Genomic DNA, 13,752 nt, shown 5'->3' on the forward strand with positions numbered 1-13,752 from the left:
CAAGGGCCATATGCATCAGGAGTCTCTGTCGGTCAACTTCTGCGCCCAAACACATGCATTGTGTTATAGAGCTTGAAGACCTTTACCAGCAACTCACAATGACGCATTATACTGGCCTCCATACCGCTGGAGTGCATAGAGTTGACTGAACTCTGAATTCAACTATGGGTGACGACGGTCCACTGTCAATACGCTAGTGCTATGGATGACTCATCGTCAGAAAGCTCAGATGGATTCTCAACGTCCCGGCTGCGCAGGCTTGCCACAGCGGACAAGGCGCGGCGCGAGGTGGGGGGTTGCCCGCTGCACGCCTGCCCACCTCCCTGCACACCTGCCCGCCTCCCATGACTGTCCACCCTTCCAGTCCGTTTGCAGTCCGCTTCAGGCTGTGTCGAGGCTTGATTCCATGCCCGATTGTTGCAGGTTCCTCGCACCGCGCCGCGGAAGCTGCCTGTCCACCAAAGTGACAGCGACAGTGATGGGCCGCTTCTGACACCGGCACGGCGCAATGTCGCTGGTCAGGGAAGGCCGGGGGCCGGCACTGCCGGACGCCCACCAGCCGGCACTGCCGGACGCACGGCGGGCGGTGGCCGTCTGGTAGCCCTGGCGCGCAGCGCCAGGCGTGGCAGTAGCAGTAGCAGCAGCAGTGACGGTGAAGATCAGCGCTTCAGTTCATCTGTACAGCGGCTGGCGGCCAGGGCAGTGCAGCAACGAAGGCAGCAGCAACAACACATGTCAGGCCCGGCGTCCATAGCGTCCAAAGGCTCGAGTGATGGCAGGGCGCCAGAACCGCCAGCAAGCGCGACTCGGAGGAAGTGGGTTCCGCGAGGGCCGCTCAGCTCCGATGACGAGGAGGATGCTGGCTCGCAGCAGCGTATGGACACGCGCACACGGCGCGATGTCGCTGCGCCTCCTCAAACCTCGCAGCGTCAGGTTGCAAGGGCAGCCAGCCCAGCTGCTAGGCCGCCAGTGCACCCTACTGGTGGGACACAGGCAGACACGCGCACTGCAGGCATGGCCACCAAGAGCAGCAGCTTCCGTCAGGCGCTGGCAAGCTTGCGGACATCCAATGCTGCCGGGGCGGCCTCTGCTGCTGGCGCCAGTGCTGAAGGTGTGCCTGCGGTTCGCGGCGCAAGTGGCGCACCCAGCCCAGCGTCATCCGTGATGCTGCAAGAATACACCCAATCTGCCAGGCGGGCCCTGCGTCACACGTCCAGCATGCCCGCGCGCACCGAGCAGTTACTGGCAGGTTCAGGCCGCGTGCCATCCAGGACCCTGAGCCCTCGGGGAAGCCCAGCGCTCAGCCCGGGGCAGAGCCACTCGGGTGGCACGGATCCAGTGGGTGAGCAGATTCGCCGCTCTCTGTCCGTCACTCTCGAGCATCCGCTGGGCAGCCCTAGGGCCTCCCAACAGCATGATGGGGTGCCCTCTCCAGCAGCTGCGTCGCGTCACCTCGGTCTACCCTCGCCATCTGCGCACCCGCACCAGCCGCAAACGCAGCCCCAGGGCGAGTCAGGCTCGACCTCGCCTCAGCGGCCACTCAGCCCCAGCCGTTTGGGTCGGGGATCAGGCGCCTTTCTGCCCACAGCACATCAGTACGCAACGGCAGATGCCGACGCCAGCACAACGACTAGTTCAGGCCTGGCACGCTCGGAGGATGAGGCTGGCCTTCCTGGACAAAAGCACCCGGTTGCCGGTGATCTGGGGCAAGGGACTTTGCAGCAGCGCCCTCAACGGGCCCCGCCCGACGCCGCTCGTCAGGAGGAGTTGCAGGCGCTGCCGTACCCCAGCATGTTGCCAACGGGTCATCATGGCAGCCCAGCAGGCCAGGCAGCGCATGTAGGAGCGGTGCCAGCGGTGCTGCTTCGAGACGCTGCAACCAGCCCAGTGCGTGGGGCGATGGGCCAGCGCGACGAGGATGTGCAGGAAGCTGGCGCGGGCGACTCTGCAACGGCGTTTGGGCCTTGGTTTGCTGCGGGCGGGCCTGGGCGTGGCGCCGCTGCACATGCTGCCGGCATGCCGCCGTCACCAGTACGAATGGGCGCGCTCAGCAACACGCTAATGCGTGAGCAGTCAGCCCAGGTGGGGTGGCCTAAAACGCAATCCAGATATTTGTTTCACGCCCGTTGCGGGCACGTGGCGAGCATCATGCTGCGCTGATGCAACATGACAAGTCCTGCACGCTGCATCTTTACTGAATTCTTGCTTGTGCTTGCAGGAGGTTGCCCAGCCTGCCCAGCCTGCCCAATCTGCCATAGGGGTCGGTGTAGCCGCAATGGCCGCAGCGGAAGCGGCTGCAGCGGCGCCTGTAGCTGGGGCGACGGGGCCTGCGGAGGCCAGCAGCAGCAGTCCCGCGCGACTGGACTACCTGCCGCCCATCTCGCACATCACGCAGCAGTTGGAAGAGCTGTTGAACCACGTGAACAGCGCGCTGGGGCATGGCGGTGCTGGACTGGGCTCTCCCGCAACAACCCCGCTGCGTGCCGGACTCGGGATGGGCTTCGGCCTGGGCTTGGGGCCGTCCCCTGGCGCCGCGTCCCAGGCACCCACAGAGTGGTACCGCCCAGCATCGCCTGGGCTTGACGGCCTTGCGCGGGTGAGTCAAGCTGGATAGATCACACGGAGCTTCATCGTATTCCATCAGTGCCGGGAATCATCGGGTCTAACACACCACTGTGCCCGCTTTCAGGTTCTCGATACAACGTTTGGCCGGCCCACGTCGCCTGGCGCGGGCGCGTTGCCGCCGCCGACTTCGCTCGCTGCCCTGTTCCCGTCGCCGCCGCCGGGCGCAGATGTGCAGTCGGTGTTGCGGCAGCTGGCCACAGTGCAGCGGGACGTGGACGCCCTGCGACGGAATGTCACAGCAGAGCGGGCATACGCTGGTGCTGCAGTCGCAGCAACTGGCAGCCGGCCCGGCACAGCTGGTGCAGGCGGGGGTGCGGGCGTAGGGTCCGTGCATACAGGCTGGGCTTCACCGCAACGGGGGGCAAGTTCACCAGGGCCTGTTTCGCCACCATATGGAGGTGCGGCCCCATCGGCCCAGAGCCCACCGGCGCCAGCTCTGCAGCACCAGTACGATGCCAGCAGCCCCGGAAGCTACGCCTCCTCCGTCTCGCTCCTTGAACAGCAGCAGCAGCAGCAGCATGCGCCAGCTCACGTGGCCCCGGCGCAGCCTCATCATCAGCAGCAGCCGCTTCGGTCCTTTGGCTCGTCGTTTCTGACGTCCGGCTCCCTTGCTGCAACCGGCCATTTGGGACCTACCGCTGCATCGCTGCGCACACTGGCAGCGCCGCTGCCGCGGCCGCTGGCCCGCATTGAGCCGCTGTCCGTGGTGTTGCCGTCGCGTCGGCGCTCCGTGTCGCCCCGCGCAGCCGCCGGCATGATTCCACCCCTGGACAACGATCCGCAGCAGGCAAGCGGCGTGGGCCTCAAATCGCTGAGGATGACATACAGCTGCCTCCTTAGTGCGAGTGAGTGCTCTTAGCGAAACCAGCTGCAACCCGTCGTAATACCGTTGCTGCAATGCCGCCGCAGGTTGATGCCATTGTGGAGGCGCTTGGCTCCATCCGGCATAGCCTGGCGGCGCTGGGCGATTCTGTGGAGGGCATCCAGGACATCGTGGCCGCCGGCTCCAGCTCTGCCGGCAGCAGCCCCCGCCGCCCCGACTCGCGCTACGGCCGCCCGCGCAGCCGCTACAGCCACGGCGAGCTTGACGGCGGGGATGACAGTGATATCGCCTGGCGCGAGCGCGGCGGCGGCGTGGAGCCCGTGGACCTGAGCGGGCTGCTGCCGCGGGGCCGGCGGAGCCGGTATGGCAGCCCGCGCCGCAGCATGGAGGACCTGCACCGCGACGGCATCCGCTACGAGGGCATCACGGACATGGAGCGGCGCTCGCGGTCGCAGTCGCGGTCCGCCTCACCGGCCAGCTCGCCCACCGCCTCGCCGCGGCAGGGGCGCTACGAGGTTGACTATGGAGACCACGGTACCAGCAGCCGGCCGAGCAGCCGCGGGCGCGCCTATGCGTACAGGACGGCGCTGGATGCCACTGTCGCGCATCTGAGAGCGGCTGGCGGCCTGTCCCCGCAGCAGGCCAGGGCTGTGGCTGTTTCTGGCCAGCGGTCATCCAGTCAGTGGCAGCGGCCGCCGTCGCCAACCGCCTCGCCGTCAGCGGTCCGCGCGCTGCAGCTTTCCCCTACCGGCGCGGCAGGGCGGCGGCCGCAGGCATGGGACAAGTACACGGATGCAGGCCAGGGCGCGGCGGCAGCGGCGTCTCCAGTAAGCGGTCTGATGGTGGCTATGCCAGCCGGCCAGCTGAGGGTGCATGGGAGCCCTACCCGCCACAGTCCACCCAGTCCCGGCCGCAGCCGCGTGCAGGTATTCTCGTTGGTGAGCTCTCAGGCGCCTGCAGCCGCAGGTAGAGTGCCTCCTGCACAGACCGGGGGCGGACACACCACCACCTCCTTTATTCCTCGGCGTCAACAAGCAGCCCAGGCCGCTCAGGTGGCCCACACGCTTCCCGCTGCTGCTGCAACGGAACACCCAGCACCCGTAGCATCACAGCAGCGGGCATCTGCCGCAGCTGCCGCCCCCTCAGCCACGGCCCGGGCCGCTGCAACCGGCCGGGCATCGGGCAGGCCGCGGCTCATGCCAGTGGAGGCAATCATGTCCGCGTTCATAGATGCAGCACGGCAGGCGGCCGCCATCGAGCCGCTCGAGGCACTACCAGCTCCCAACTACGTCCGGACCTCGGTCGGCGGCCACGGCAGCCCTGCAGGATCAACAGCCTCCCGGCCATCCTCTCCGGGCGGGCTGTCGGCGTCAGCCCTCATAGCGGATGACGGTCTGGTCCTCAAGTCCTTAATGGACGCCACCGCTCCCGTGCAGCGCTACACGGCTGCTGACGTGCTCCACACCCTGGCAGCCACGCCGATGGGACCCCAAGCACGGGGACCGCCAGCGTCTGTGGCCGCAAGTAGCGTCAACGGCCGCGTCTCCCGTGCAACCGCACCACCCACGCGTGCGCAGGAGGAGGCACGCGACCTGTATGCGGTGCTGCAGGGAATGCGGACATTGCCAGGGGCGGGCGGTGGGGGTGGCCCGACAACCGCGGCTGCGCCTGCAGGCGGCGGCGGCGGCACCAGTGGTGGCCGGTCGCTCAGTCCCTCATTGGCGGCCATGCATGCGGAGACGCGCGCCCGGCTACGGGAGGCGGGCCTACCCGTGTCGCGGCTTGCACTGGCGGGCGCGGCGGCGGGCACCGTGTCGACTGGTCGGCTGAGCTCCACGCTGGGCGGAGGCCAGGGCGACGTCGGGGGCGGCGCTTCTGCAGGAGCCTCTCAAGCAGGCGCATCGGCTCAGCGACCACTGGCGCCGCTTTCGACTTCTTCTGTTCTCACGTCATACACGCCTGCCACCAACAACATACGAAGGTAGGCCAGTTCGTCGTTCAAGCAGCGACTCATTGGTGGGCGGCTGCCAAGGGTTAACGTTTGCCCGGACCACTACGCAGCTCACGACGTTTGTGTCCATTTTCTTTGTCGCACGCCCGCAGGTACGGTCTTACCCCAGGGGTGCAGGCTACGCCCTCCACGCAGCCCCAGTACTTCCCAAGCGCATCTCAGGCACGTACACGCGAAGCGCTGCCTGGTGCAAACGCTAGGCCTACGCATCTGCTCTGCGCGCCGGTCTGTTTGTGGGAACTCCCCTCGATGCCCCACCGTCAACCCTCTACGCTGCCGCCCTGGGTGACGCCTTTTGCGCAGGCAGGCGACCGGAGGGTTCAAGTCCTACCGGACACCCATGTGATCCACCGTGCATCTGCCGGTGGGGGCGGCAGCGGGAGCTGGAGGAGCCTGGCTAGCATGCGGCCGGGTGAGGGGCCAACCACTTTGCGCCAGGCAGGCACGTACCCTGCTGCTCCAGCCGGCCGCGACGCCAGCGATCTGTTCAGTACGCGGAACGTAGTTGTGACAGTGGGCAGCGGTGATAGGACTTCCCGGCTGGCCAGCGGTCGGGCAATGGACGCTGGTATCAAAGCAAACCATTTTGTCGATGACAGCGTCGGCGTTATCGGCAGCAGGCCATACAGCGACACTCGAGTGGCTCAGGATGAAACGAAGGGTTGGCGCCCTTCGGCTGCTACCTCTGTGCCCGGGAGCAACATTGACGGCGATGAGCCCCATGAGCCAGCTGGCGGCGGCGCGGAGAGCACAAGCAGTGTGGGGCCCACGACACACTCAGACAGCGGCCATGGTGATTACGATGGCGACGCTGAGCAGCAGCTGGCTGCGGGCGCTGGGGAGGACTGGTCGGAGCCCGGCTCCAACTACAGCGATGGGGCCTGCGGCGGGACAGCCTATGGAGATGAGCGTGAGCTCTCCTTCATAGCGCTTGCGCCGGAGCTGCGGCGCCAGGCGCTGGCGCGCGTGGGGTTATCCAGCAGCAATCAGGGCTCCGACCGAAGCTCGGTGGAGCCGCCGAGCTCTGACCTGGACTCGCCGGCAGCCTGGACTAGCGAGGCCGGACTGCGGACTGTCCGCCCGCACGGCAGCGGCGCGGAGGGTGATTCTGAGGAGAGCGGCGAAGCTGGAGGCGCTAGTCAGGAGGGCGGCAACAGCGGCAGCAGCAGAGCTGACAGCGACGGCTGCTGGATGGCAGAGCAGGGGCCAGACGGCTCCTGCAGTGTGGACGCAACAGTGGTGGATGCGCCCGGTGGGAGAGGCTCCACTGCTTGTGGCGCGCTACAGGGCAGGGTCGTCCTGCCGCCAGAGGCACAGCTTGAGCCGGGCCCTGCCGCTGGTTTTGCAAAGGGACTCTCCAACGAGGAAGAGCAAATAGAGGAGATGCCAAGTCCTGCATGCACCAGTGGCGCGGGCACGGACGCTCACGCCGACGGTAATCAGGTCGCAGCTGCAGGATACGCATACAACCAGGCCCTTCACAGCGGCTGCAGCTCCCCTCGCCACGAAGACAGCGCCAGCAGCAACGGCCTTGACGGCGAGCAGTCTGTCGTCGGCATGCCTGCGCACGTCACCGAGGAGGCGACGCGCGGCCCCGCTACACTGGGCGCACTCGCTGCCTCAACAAGTGCGCACAGGGCGGCTGCTCAGGCGCTTGAAGCACTGGATGGCGGGGCCAGGACCCTGGAGCCTCCGCCGCAATCGCAGAGCCTGTCATCGCTGATGCTGTCAAACCTGCATGCGCCTGAGCCAGCGTCCGGCGTGCCGCTGCGCGGCATGCTGGGGCTGCTGGCTGAGTTGGACTTGGTGCCGGACCCGCAGCTGGACCTCAACCCCAACCTGCACGTGGAGCTGGGGCTGGAGCTGGGCCTGGTGTCACACGAGGCGCTGCTGCTGGGCCAGGCGGGAGAAGAAGGGCTGCTAGGGCCGCTGAACGCGAGCACGGCCGCCGCAGCGGTGCCCTCGCCGCAGGTCGTGCGCCTGAGCCGTCATGTCGAAGCAGCCGCACCGATTGCTGAGGGTGCTGGAGCGGAGGCGGAGGCGGCCGATAGCGGTTCACAGCTGCATCGCGGTGCGCTACCTGAACAGCCGTCGCTGCAGCGCGCCCTGGAGGAGGAGCTTGAGGCCGCAGTCACGCCTGCACGGGGCGATGCACCTCGCGCGGTTGGGAGAATCGCCGTGCGTGAGGAGATTGACAGTCTAGAGGCTCAGGTGCTTGCAGCTGCGTCGCCACCAGCGCCGCACCAGCACAGCACGCCAGCGGGCGGAACGCCAGACGCAGACCGGGCACCGGAACAACCCGCATCGGCTGCCGTGACACAGCCGGCGGTCCAGATGGGGTCTGAGCGGAACGTGGGGTTGCTGCAAAGGCTGCAGGCTGTCGCGGAGGAGAGCCGAGTTCGCCAGCTACAAATGCTGCTGGCATCTCCCGCGCTTTCGCTGGCGCGGGAGCGTGCGCCACTCACTGGTGAGCATGCCAGCAGCGACGGCGAAGGCAACAGCGGCAGTCACTCGTTGCGGGCGCCTGGCGAGCCTGGCGAGGCCGTAGAAGGCACGACAGTGCTGCTAAGCTTCGGCTCGGAACAGTTCGGGAGCCCTGAGAAGTTACCCAAGGAAAGTGCCGCATCTGTGCCCACGCCCGTGGACGCAACCGCCGACCGCTTGCCTTCTGCAGCGCCGCCCCACTTGGATGGCGCCGAATGCGGCCCGCCTGACGCGCAAGGCAACCGCTGTGCTGGACATGAGCCAGCATTGGTAGACCGTGTTGAGCCGCCGGCGGCTCAGCCGGCTGTCGAGCCTGCCAGTAGCTCTGGCCTACCAAGACTAGAGGATACAGGGGCGCTGCAGCAGCCTGTGGGAACACGCACGCCGGGTGCTGCCCCTCAGCTTGTAGCGAGCCCTGTTGAGTGTCAGCAGCCCATTCCAACACCGAAGCCACAGCTGCCAGGCGCCACCGCGGCAGCTCTGCCGGAGCCACCTGCTGCAGCCGCTGACCGCACGCCTGCTGCCGGTACGGCTGGTGGCATGTGGGGCTTTTCGGGAGGCGGCACGGCGGCTACGACCGCAGCGGCTCGCGGCACCACGCCGCGCTACGCAGCTGTTCCGGACAGTCCTGAGTCGCCAGCCATGTCGTCAGCCATGGCAGCCTCCTCCGGCCACGCCGGAGGCGGGACTGATGAAGCTCAGGGCGAGACGGACGACACAGGCAGCGGCGGCGCTGGCCAAAGTGAGAGCAGTGCCGAAGAGCGGGAGGACGGCAGCGGCGAGCAGGAAGCCGCCAGGGCAGTTGCACCTTCTCTTGGAGGCGCAGCACTGGGGCCTGTGCGTGGGCGCCATGACGTGGGTGGCGCTGCTGCAGGCTTCGCATTGCAGGCTGGCCGCGGGCTGGTGGCACGCGCCCCCCAGCCGCAGCCGGCAGGTATCTTGCGAGCGCGGGCTCCTGAACTGCACCTGGAGCATGCAGGGGTGGGCTCGGGCGCCGCACCGGCAACGCCCACGGCGCATGGTCCTGTGCGCCAGCAGGTCACGCACGTTGGGGCCCGCTCTCGTACGCTGCTGGCTGGCGCTGCGGCGCGCTCCACAACGGTCGCACCGCACACCTCGCAACCGTTGCGGCCACCGCCACAGCTGCAGCAAAGGGACGTCCGCAGCATTACGGCACCGCCGTTGCCACAGCAGACCGCAGCGCCCAGCAACCCGGCTGCCACGTCAGCCGGCAGGCTGGGGGTGTGGGACCGTCTGGTTGCAGCCCCGCGCCTATCGTGGAGTCGCACGGCCGAAGCGGCGCCTCAAGGCTGGCAGCATGAGCCCCCGCCTGCTGGCATCCTGTCATCTGGCGCTTGGCAGCACGAGCCCCCGCCTGCTGGCATCCTGTCGTCTGGCGCTGAGGGTCCGGATGCGGGCGTGCTTGTGCCTGGCCGGGCGTCGTTCTCTCTGGTTGATGGAGGCAGCCGGCAGGAGCAGGTACTTAGGCCGCGTCAGGAGCCACACGTTCACCACCGCACACAGCCAGCAGCGCACTTGCAGATAGTATCTGGTGTCAGCACGGGCAGCGCCTACGAGACGCGCGACCAGCGCCAGCGCCAGTCCACGTCGCTGCTGCTGGCATCCTTGCGGCAAATAAATGCCATTACTCAGAGCACGTGTATGCGGGTCTGTGACGTGGTGCAGCAGCATGAAAGTTTAGAGGGTCGTGCGTGGCATGTATAGAGCTGTGAAATCGGCGGCTTTGCAGTTACAGCTTCATGTGGCTGGGACAAACCTGGCAAGGTGTGTGGGGAGCTGAGCTGAAGGCCAGCAGGAGGTATTGCCTGCGATGGCTACCGTATTGAAGTTCAGCTTTAATAGCGCATGTGCGTATGTAGGGGAGACGTCCTATGCTGTTGCAGGGTGCATGAAATGCGGACATCGATCGGTCTTGCGAGCAAGACGGAGGAATGGGTCGCAGCTCGGGGTGCAGGGAACGAGGGAGGGATGGGGCGGGCGGGCTGGGCGGGTGTCCTCGTCAGCCATTTGAGTAAAATTGGCATTGTAAAACCGCCATTCAAGTCATCCATTAGATTAGAGCAGGAGTGCAGCAGCTGCGTTGTTCGGAAGAACTCAGAATGCAGCCCCATCCCATGCTGGGCGAAACTCCACAGGCAACAGAATCAGCATGCAGCATTAAGTCCAACCGCTTGACTGTCACGCCACTTCTACTTTTGAAACACTGTTGACTGGAACAGAGCTGCAGACATTCAAGTTGGTTTGTTGAAGACGCCAATGGGCTCGTAACTAATTCTATTGTGGCCCTTGAGCCTAGGAATGTGGCGTTCGTATTCGGCAGCGCCTCAGGGCTCAAGTCCTGGGACCAGCTTAGCGTCGTTAGGGCCTGGCAGTGGAGTCTGGGGCCCCTCGCGCGCGTCCTTTGAGCAATTTGGGGATGAAGATAGCAATGACGGCAAGGGGCGGCATGGAGGACACGGTGGACATCGGGCGGGGCACTCGCGGTCGCCTTTAGGAGGCGACCAGTCAGAGAAGGACGAAGCATACCTCAAGTGGCAGGTGGGTGCGCTGCTCTGCATGTGTAGCAAACGAAGTGCAATATTCAAGCGGCGTTGCATGCTAAATGCGCAGGAGAAGCACCCGTGCGTCCTCGCGCACTTTGCTTCCTTCAAAGCAGCCGTGGACGGGAAGCGCCTCGCCGTGTTCCTAGACTATGATGGTAAGCGATGTGCTTTACTTGGGCTGCAGGGTTGCAGGAGCTAAACTTGCAAAAACTGTTCGCAGGCACGCTCACGCCCATCGTGTCCAACCCGGACGAGGCTGTTATGTCCGAGGAGGTGCGCGGGGCGCAAGGGTCAGTGCAACGCGGGGGCATATGTAATATGACTAACGTGGACCTGTGTCCGCCTACGCAGATGCGGGATGTGGTGCGGTCTGTGGCGCGGGCGTTTCCCACAGCCATCATCAGCGGGCGGGGCCGGGAAAAGGTGGAGGCTTTCGTGCAGCTGAAGGAGCTGTTCTACGCGGGGAGCCACGGCATGGACATTGCAGGGCCGCGGGTAAGTGCAGTGCACTGTGCAGGACACTAATATGGTAACCACAAGCCGTCGAGGCGGGCGCCGCGCTTGCGATGCTGGGTATCTAAGTACAGCAACGCGCACCTGTCCCAACACGAGCGCTCAGGGGCTCAGAAGTGGGCTACATGGACCTTGTCGCTACCGAATGCCCAAGAGTTCATGGCAGGCTGCGCGTTGACGTCTCAACTTTCGGCATACCATGCGCATGTGTTTATACGGTGTGCGTGCGTGCAGGGTGGCACCAACGGGTGTCAAGTCAGTGGGAATGAGTTCGTAACGGCCTTCCAGCCGGCGGCGCACTTCCGGCCATTGATAGACCACATCTACACCCAGCTGCAAGAGCGGTGAGGAATGTGCCACCACATATATCAAGCCACGCACCTGCAGTCCACCACCTTTCGCCTGTCCTGTATCCGATAACGGCATCCATGCGCCAAGCTCTCTGCCACGGTTCTTTCTGCTCCTGCAGGCTGAAGGAGGTGCCGGGCTCCAGCGTGGAGCACAACAACTTCTGTGTGAGCGCGCATTTCCGCAACTGCCCGGGCGAGGCGTGGCAGGACGTGATCTCCGCAGTTGAGGAGCTGGTGGCGCAGCACGACGACCTGCGCATGACGCGAGGGCGGAAGGTGGTGGAGGTGCGGCCCAAGGTGAGTGGATGCCATGGGCGGTGGTGGTTGCCCAGTCAGGCGGTGGTGTGAACAGGCTGTTGTTTTAGGGAAGAGCAAGGAGGCGGGCGTGGAGCAGACTGTGAAAGCACGCAGTTGAATGCCTCTGGGTTGGTAGCGAGTGGGTACCGTAGATTGTGCACACGATGGGGATGTGCAGCCCAGACAATTGCAGCGCAAGACAACGCAGTCCACTACCGGTAGATGGGCTTGCACTCCGCACGGGAGTAAGACGGTAGGATCTGCACGATACATGGCAGGCTTGCTTCCGCGCCACCCCGCCATGCCGGGTGCCGTGGCCGCCGGTGCCGCCATGGCCCTCTGGCCGTACCTGAACACAACCGTGCCTGGCCACAACGCACGCACGCACGCGCGTGCCCGCAGGTGGACTGGCACAAGGGCACGGCTCTGTCGCACCTGGTGGACGCACTGGGGCTGGCGCAGGAGCCGGACGTGGTTGCCATCTACGTGGGGGACGACCACACGGACGAGGACGCCTTCCGGACACTGGAGGAGACGCGGCGAGGTGCGCGTCGAGTGCTAGCTCGGCGGCGGGTTGGCGGGGCTGTGCAACGGCGGGTTTGGGTCATGTAGGCCCAAGCTGTGGCGAAGAGAGCGGTGCTTATGCATGCGCAGGCGTGCATGTGTGCGTTGCAATGCTCTCTGGAAGCTGAAGCAATAGTGGGCATTGGGCCGGTCAAGCCTGCTGACACCTGCGTGCGTGCCTGTGGATGTCTGCCGCAGGATTTGGCATTTTGGTGAGCACGCGCGCCAAGCCCACCCGCGCACGCTACACGGTCCGTGACCCCGCTTGCGTGAAGGACTTCCTGTCCGGGATCGTGGAGTGGTCCAAAAGCGACAGCAACGGCTGGCGCGCGAAGCCTTGCTGCAACGGCTGGAGCATGGACGGTTTGGCGGCAACAGGGGCGGGGCCGGAGGCGCCCCAGCAGCAGTAGCAGTGGCAGCCGGGCGTGCGCGGAGCTGATGGCAGCAAGCAAGCTGCGTGTTGGGACTGAGGCGCCGTATGGAGGTTGGGCGCGCATGAATGCGGCTGTGGCGACAATTTTGGCCATTGGGGTGGAGACGATGTTGGGCGGTGGGGCGGCGTCTGGCCCACCATGACTGCTCTGGTCCAGAAGTACGGTAGGCGTGAAATTGGATTCAGAGACTTGGGGAATGGGGCCATTTAAGAACAGGTGCGCGACAGCGACATATGTTGCAGCGATAGTACAGTCGTACGGGCGCCTGTGTTCAAGGCTTTGAGGCGCAGAGGCCTGCACGGGGCGCGTTGGTAAGGCGGTGCCTGTCAGATGCGTTCACAACGGCAGCACACGTGCCAGATTGGCATGTGCCGGCAGGTTTGCGCGTGCCAACCTAGAGCTGCAAGGGGGCCGTGATCGGCCTTGACACACGACATACATCCAGATTCAAGCTTGGGGCACGACATGCTGTGCGGATCCTGTATGACTATGTCTATGGGTAAATGGTGGGAACGCGGAGCTCTGATGCAGTTGCATGCTTGGCTGATGCAGTAAGGGCTATGGACCCCAGTTACGGGCTGGAGATGGCGGTGGAGAGTCCGACGTGATTGGTGTAACTGGATGGACTGTGTCTCATCGATACGGTGGATGGGGTGGTGAGGCAAGCTAACAGCTGGAACCCTCCGCGAGCATGTCAACGAACGTCAATGGGGGGGGCTGTGCGCGTTCACACATTATCGTGGGGGAGGGGGCGGGAGGCCAGGAGAGCTGAGGGACGCCCCAATCGGCCAGTTGAATCGACTAACGTCGAGCCAGCTGTGTGCTTGCCGGCCCGGCCCGATGCACTACTGACTACATCAACTTACCAGCCCAACAAATGGCGCGGGAGCCGGCCGCATGCGGTGGCAGGCATTGGCACACGGCGGGTGCACGGCAGGGGGGGGATACCCTCGTCGAAGCACGTGGCTTGGCGTGCGCGCGGTTAGGTAGGGCGGTCAGGGCGGTCAGGCTGTGGTGGTGGGGTGGGGTGGGGAGGGGAGGGACCACCGGTCTACGACCGTCTACGACCCATGAGTCAAGGACCTGC

At 65.4% G+C, this 13,752-nt stretch overlaps 2 protein-coding genes across 3 annotated transcripts; both read left to right on the forward strand.

Annotated features, from left to right (window-relative positions):
• Positions 1–103: 103 nt before the first annotated feature.
• Positions 104–10,005, forward strand: CHLRE_12g497800v5 (uncharacterized protein). Of its 2 annotated transcripts, none has more exons than XM_043068031.1 (7): positions 104–288; positions 424–2,082; positions 2,219–2,596; positions 2,690–3,412; positions 3,535–5,429; positions 5,552–5,625; positions 5,767–10,005. In XM_043068031.1, the coding sequence occupies exons 1-7, from the start codon at positions 202–204 to the stop codon at positions 9,666–9,668; spliced, it is 8,718 nt and encodes a 2,905-aa protein (XP_042918334.1). In that variant the 5' UTR covers positions 104–201; the 3' UTR covers positions 9,669–10,005. The 2 variants fall into 2 exon arrangements, with proteins under 2 accessions (XP_042918334.1, XP_042918335.1); XM_043068030.1 differs by having other exon boundaries at positions 5,552–5,621; positions 5,763–10,005.
• A 128-nt stretch (positions 10,006–10,133) lies between these two features.
• CHLRE_12g497750v5 (uncharacterized protein) lies at positions 10,134–13,374 on the forward strand. The gene is made up of 8 exons (XM_001702304.2): positions 10,134–10,502; positions 10,575–10,662; positions 10,728–10,780; positions 10,859–11,002; positions 11,255–11,364; positions 11,490–11,667; positions 12,070–12,211; positions 12,430–13,374. Exons 1-8 carry the CDS (start codon positions 10,263–10,265, stop codon positions 12,639–12,641), a joined length of 1,167 nt encoding a protein of 388 aa, XP_001702356.1. The 5' UTR covers positions 10,134–10,262; the 3' UTR covers positions 12,642–13,374.
• The last annotated feature ends 378 nt before the right edge of the window (positions 13,375–13,752 follow it).

Source organism: Chlamydomonas reinhardtii, chromosome 12 (genome assembly GCF_000002595.2).
Source record: "Chlamydomonas reinhardtii strain CC-503 cw92 mt+ chromosome 12, whole genome shotgun sequence".
Classification (NCBI taxonomy): Eukaryota; Viridiplantae; Chlorophyta; class Chlorophyceae; order Chlamydomonadales; family Chlamydomonadaceae; genus Chlamydomonas; species Chlamydomonas reinhardtii.

Coding starts and splice junctions, on each gene's coding strand:
- CHLRE_12g497800v5 (XM_043068031.1), top strand. CDS start 202: ATGGATGACTCATCGTCAGAAAGCTCAGATGGATTCTCAACGTCCCGG. Junction 2,083..2,218: donor TGCGTGAGCAGTCAGCCCAG/GTGGGGTGGCCT, acceptor TTGTGCTTGCAG/GAGGTTGCCCAGCCTGCCCA. Junction 3,413..3,534: donor TGGACAACGATCCGCAGCAG/GCAAGCGGCGTG, acceptor ATGCCGCCGCAG/GTTGATGCCATTGTGGAGGC.
- CHLRE_12g497750v5 (XM_001702304.2), top strand. CDS start 10,263: ATGTGGCGTTCGTATTCGGCAGCGCCTCAGGGCTCAAGTCCTGGGACC. Junction 10,663..10,727: donor CGTGTTCCTAGACTATGATG/GTAAGCGATGTG, acceptor AACTGTTCGCAG/GCACGCTCACGCCCATCGTG. Junction 12,212..12,429: donor ACTGGAGGAGACGCGGCGAG/GTGCGCGTCGAG, acceptor TGTCTGCCGCAG/GATTTGGCATTTTGGTGAGC.